At 43.7% G+C, this 5,745-nt stretch overlaps 1 protein-coding gene across 1 annotated transcript in view; it reads right to left on the bottom strand.

Moving 5' to 3' along the window:
- Positions 1-2,309: 2,309 nt before the first annotated feature.
- Positions 2,310-5,745, bottom strand: part of rnft2 (ring finger protein, transmembrane 2) — a 46,288-nt gene continuing 42,852 nt past the window's right edge. The window contains exons 9-10 of the mRNA XM_061980073.2: positions 2,738-2,839; positions 2,310-2,678 (exon numbers count right to left, since the gene is read on the bottom strand). Coding sequence (XP_061836057.2) covers positions 2,544-2,678; positions 2,738-2,839 — 237 coding nt within the window. The 3' untranslated portion in view covers positions 2,310-2,543. The remainder of the gene's footprint in view (positions 2,679-2,737; positions 2,840-5,745) is intronic.

The raw sequence follows: 5,745 nt of genomic DNA on the forward strand, positions 1-5,745 counted from the left end.
CTTAACCAATTTTGCAGCCAAGAGTCATACAATTTGGCAACTGTTAGGATGCTAACGCTAACATGTTAGCACGAGCGTGATCAGTTTTTGGGATAATGTTGCATGTGTATGCTTCACGGTCATATGACTTGGTATTTGACACATTTTACCGGTTAGCATGCTAACATTCTTAACCAATTTTGCAGCCAGGAGTCAGACAATTTGGTAACTGTGAGCATGCTAACGCTAACATGTTAGCACGAGCGTGATCAGTTTTTTTAGGATAATATTGCATGTGTATGCTTCACGATCATATGGCTTGGTACTTGACACATTTTACCAGTTAGCATGTCAACCTTAGCATGCTAACGCTAACATGTTAGCATGAGCGTGATCAGGTTTATTATTTAGCTAATATTGCATGCGTATGCTTCACGGTCATATGACTTGGTACTTGACACAGTTTACCAGTTAGCATGCTAACATTCTTAACCAATTTTGCAGCCAGGAGTCATACAATTTGGTAACTGTTAGCATGCTAACGCTAACATGTTAGCACGAGTGTGATCAGGTTTATTATTTAGCTCATATTGCATGTGTATGCTTCACGGTCATATGACTTGGTATTTGACACATTTTACCGGTTAGCATGCTAACATTCTTAACCAATTTTGCAGCCAGGAGTCATACAATTTGGTAACTGTTAGCATGCTGACGCTAACATGTTAGCACGAGCGTGATCAGTTTTTTTTTAGCTAATATTGCATGCGTATGCTTCACGGTCATATGACTTGGTACTTGACACATTTTACCAGTTAGCATGTCAACATTAGCATGCTAACGCTAACATGTTAGCACGAGCGTGATCCGTTTTTGGGATAATGTTGCATGTGTATGCTTCACGGTCATATGACTTGGTATTTGACACATTTTACCGGTTAGCATGCTAACATTCTTAACCAATTTTGCAGCCAGGAGTCATACAATTTGGTAACTGTTAGCAGGCTAACGCTAACATGTTAGCCCGAGCGTGATCAGTTTTTTAAGGATAATATTGCATGCGTATGCTTCACGGTCATATGGCTTGGTACTTGACACATTTTACCAGTTAGCATGCTAACATTCCTAACCAATTTTGCAGCCAAGAGTCATACAATTTGGTAACTGTTAGCAGGCTAACGCTAACATGTTAGCCCGAGCGTGATCAGTTTTTTAAGGATAATATTGCATGCGTATGCTTCACGGTCACATGACTTGGTACTTGACCCATTTTACCAGTTAGCATGCCAACGTTAGCATGCTAACATTCCTAACCAATTTTGCAGCCAAGAGTCATACAATTTGGTAACTGTTAGCATGCTAACGCTAACACGTTAGCACGAGCGTGATCAGTTTTTTTGGGCTAATATTGCATGCGTATGCTTCACGGTCATATGACTTGGTACTTGACACATTTTACCAGTTAGCATGCTAACATTCTTAGCCAATTTTGCAGCCAGGAGTCATACAATTTGGTAACTGACACATGGTAACTGTTAGCATGCTAACGCTAACATGTTAGCACGAGCGTGATCAGTTTTTTTTTAGCTAATATTGCATGCGTATGCTTCACGGTCATATGACTTGGTACTTGACCCATTTTGCCAGTTAGCATGCCAACGTTAGCATGCTAACGCTAACATGTTAGCACGAGCGTGATCAGTTTTTTTGGGCTAATATTGCATGCGTATGCTTCACGGTCATATGGCTTGGTACTTCACACATTTTACCAGTTAGCATGCTAACATTCTTAGCCAATTTTGCAGCCAGGAGTCATACAATTTGGTAACTGACACATGGTAACTGTTAGCATGCAAACGCTAACATGTTAGCACGAGCGTGATCAGTTTTTTTTAGCTAATATCGCATGGGTATGCTTCACGGTCATATGACTTGGTACTTGACACATTTTGCCAGTTAGCATGCCAACGTTAGCATGCTAACATTCCTAACCAATTTTGCAGCCAAGAGTCATACAATTTGGTAACTGTTAGCATGCTAACGCTAACACGTTAGCACGAGCGTGATCAGTTTTTTTGGGGCTAATATTGCATGCGTATGCTTCACGGTCACATGACTTGGTACTTGACACATTTTAGCGGTTAGCATGCCCACGTTAGCATTTAATTTCGCCGTGCGCATTTTCAGCGGCTCGCACAAGACGATATTTGTATTTTTTTTGTGTGACGTTCCAATTTGGGATGTTTTAATTTGTTTTAAAAAAAACAAGCTCTAGCTTGTGCGCTTAGCTGTCGTGTAGCTGCTAGTTCCTAGTAGCCTATAGCCTACCATGGTTTGTAAGTGATTAGGACCGTGTGGTTATTGGAGGATATTTACACGCTTAGGCTGCTGCCCCCGTGACACGACTTGGGATAAGGGGAAGAAGATGGATTATCGGCTTATTTTTTTGCCGATATCGGAGCGATACGGCTACCAGATGGGGACACTCCTAATGAAGAATACCAATTGCATCGTTTGGTTCTGTGGTTATCGTGGCACTTTGTGGACGCAGGTCACCGTGGCAACTAGTAGATCTGGAAGTGGGCGGAGGTGGCGCCGTCCTTCCAGCACCGCAGAGTCTCCGGGACGGCGGAGCGGCACAGAGGACACGCCCTCTCGCGGTCGAACCAGGAAGACAGGCAGTCGTCACAGAAGACGTGCTTAGGAGACACGGTCACGTCAACAAGGTCCGTTTCCAGGAGCCCTTCCCCCGTCTTACCTGGCACAGGAGGGCCACGGGGTCTCGGAAGTGGGCCTGGCAAATGGCGCAGACGTCGCCCGCCTCGCTGCACTGCTGACTGCCAGCACGCACGCCGTAACTCTGAGGGAGGAACGTCCGTGTTAGCTCAGACTTCTCAATTATTCATAACCAACTTGTCTGTGCTGCTAATATATATATATATATATATATATATATATATATACATATATATATATATATATATATATATATATGTATGTGTGGGAAAAAAAATCACAAGACTATTTCATCTCTACAGGCCTGTTTCATGAGGGGGTTCCCTCAATCATCAGGAGATTTTAATGGGAGCATTCACATACCATGGTTTATATAGGGCACAGAGTGGGTAGGTGCAGGCTGGCGTAGGGGCGTGGTGATTGGCTCATGTGTTACCTAGGAGGTGTTTCCGTCTGTGGCGGCATGCTGTTACAATTTCGCTGCGCTTGTTGAAGGATGACAGGTCTGGACGGTAAATAATAAACAGTTTCTCTTTCAAGCATAGGTTGCATCTTTTATTACCACTATTGTAAGGTGTGCTGGATGCGAGGATTTGCCATGTTATTGAATATTCAACATTATTGTCTTTGAGGTCCCAAATGTGTTTGCTGAGTTCTGTGGTATTCCGCAGGTTTTGGTTCCTGAAAGAAGCCTTGTGATTGTTCCATCTGGTTTTGAACTCTCCCTCGGTTAATCCTACATATGTGTCGGATGTGTTAATGTCCTTGCGTATTACCTTAGATTGGTAGACAACTGATGTTTGTAAGCACCCCCCGTTGAGAGGGCAATCAGGTTTCTTTCGACAGTTACAGCCTTTGGAGTCGCTCTGTCTGGGGGCCGACGGCTCATTTGCAATTGTTTTGTTGTGGTTTGAGATGATTTGTCGTATATTGTTCATGCAGCTGTAGCTCAATTTAATGTTGTTCTTGTTGAATACTTTTCTTAGGGTGTTGTCTTTGGGAAAGTGTTTGTCAATCAGATTGAGGAATTTGTGTCCAATGTTAGTTGAGACGTTTTTTGCTGTATGGGGGGTTGTACCAGATGATGTCGTTTCGTTTTCTGTTCTTTTTTGGCTGGTTTCCTGGCGTGGGTTCATAGGTGAGGGTGAAATTGTATCCGCTTTCATCAAGGGCTTTTTGGTACGGGGGGGTTGCTTGGTCAAATTCAGCTTTGCTAGATGACAGCATCGATAGCCTTTTATTGATTCCGGTAGGTATTCTTTTCGTGGTGGTGGGTGGGTGGTTGCTGTCATGGTGCACGTATTGGAGTGTTGTGTTGGGTTTCGTGAATGGTTGGTAGCTGTTATTTCTCAGGTTGAAAGTGACGTCAAGGAAGTTGACGGTTTGCTTGTTGGCTTCAATCGTGATCCGTAGGCCGTTCTCTTTGAAAATTTGGCATATGCGCTTCTTGGTATTCTCGCTGCTCCTTGGCGAGGCGCGACACACTGCCAGTCCGTCATCACGGTAAATACCAAGGTTCAGATTGAGGCTGGCGAGCTGGGAGAGGAGGAAACTCCCAACGAGTTCACACGTTTCTGCTCCGTCAAAACTTCCCATAGTGACGTCAAATGTTGCATTGTTCTTTTTTTGCCATGGTGTACTGTTGTGGATGAGAATGGAGTTTTTTGCGTGGATGATGATGTTTCTTTTGTTGCCTGTGACTGAGTCGTAGTCTGAGGCGAAGTCTAGTGCTTGAGTCAGTAGGTCTTGCGTGATGGAAGGGTAAAATTCCTCGATATCAAAGGAGATAAAGTTGTGCTGTTGTTTGTCTTGGATGTTGTTGAACCACAGGCAACAAAAGAAACATCATCATCCACGCAAAAAACTCCATTCTCATCCACAACAGTACACCATGGCAAAAAAAGAACAATGCAACATTTGACGTCACTATGGGAAGTTTTGACGGAGCAGAAACGTGTGAACTCGTTGGGAGTTTCCTCCTCTCCCAGCTCGCTAGCCTCAACCTGAACCTTGGTATTTACCGTGATGACGGACTGGCAGTGTGTCGCGCCTCGCCAAGGAGCAGCGAGAATACCAAGAAGCGCATATGCCAAATTTTCAAAGAGAACGGCCTACGGATCACGATTGAAGCCAACAAGCAAAACGTCAACTTCCTCGACGTCACTTTCAACCTGAGAAATAACAGCTACCAACCATTCACGAAACCCAACACAACACTCCAATACGTGCACCATGACAGCAACCACCCACCCACCACCACGAAAAGAATACCTACCGGAATTAATAAAAGGCTATCGATGCTGTCATCTAGCAAAGCTGAATTTGACCAAGCAACCCCCCCGTACCAAAAAGCCCTTGATGAAAGCGGATACAATTTCACCCTCACCTATGAACCCACGCCAGGAAACCAGCCAAAAAAGAACAGAAAACGAAACAACATCATCTGGTACAACCCCCCATACAGCAAAAACGTCTCAACTAACATTGGACACAAATTCCTCACTCTGATTGACAAACACTTTCCCAAAGGCAACACCCTAAGAAAAGTATTCAACAAGAACAACATTAAATTGAGCTACAGCTGTATGAACAATATACGACAAATTATCTCAAATCACAACAAAACAATTGCAAATGAGCCGTCGGCCCCCGGACAGAGCGACCCCAAACCCAACAAAGGCTGCAACTGCCGCAAGAAACCTGATTGCCCTCTCAACGGGGGGTGCTTACAAACATCAGTTGTTTACCAATCTAAGGTAACACGCAAGGACATTAACACATCCGACACATATGTAGGATTAACCGAGGGAGAATTCAAAACCAGATGGAACAATCACAAGGCTTCTTTCAGGAACCAAAACCTGCGAAATACCACAGAACTCAGCAAACACATTTGGGACCTCAAAGACAATAATGTTGAATATTCAATAACATGGCAAATTCTTACATCCAGCACACCTTACAATAGTGGTAATAAAAGATGCAACCTATGCTTGAAAGAGAAACTGTTTATTATTTACCGTCCAGACC

Source organism: Nerophis lumbriciformis, linkage group LG20 (assembly GCF_033978685.3).
Source record: "Nerophis lumbriciformis linkage group LG20, RoL_Nlum_v2.1, whole genome shotgun sequence".
Classification (NCBI taxonomy): Eukaryota; Metazoa; Chordata; class Actinopteri; order Syngnathiformes; family Syngnathidae; genus Nerophis; species Nerophis lumbriciformis.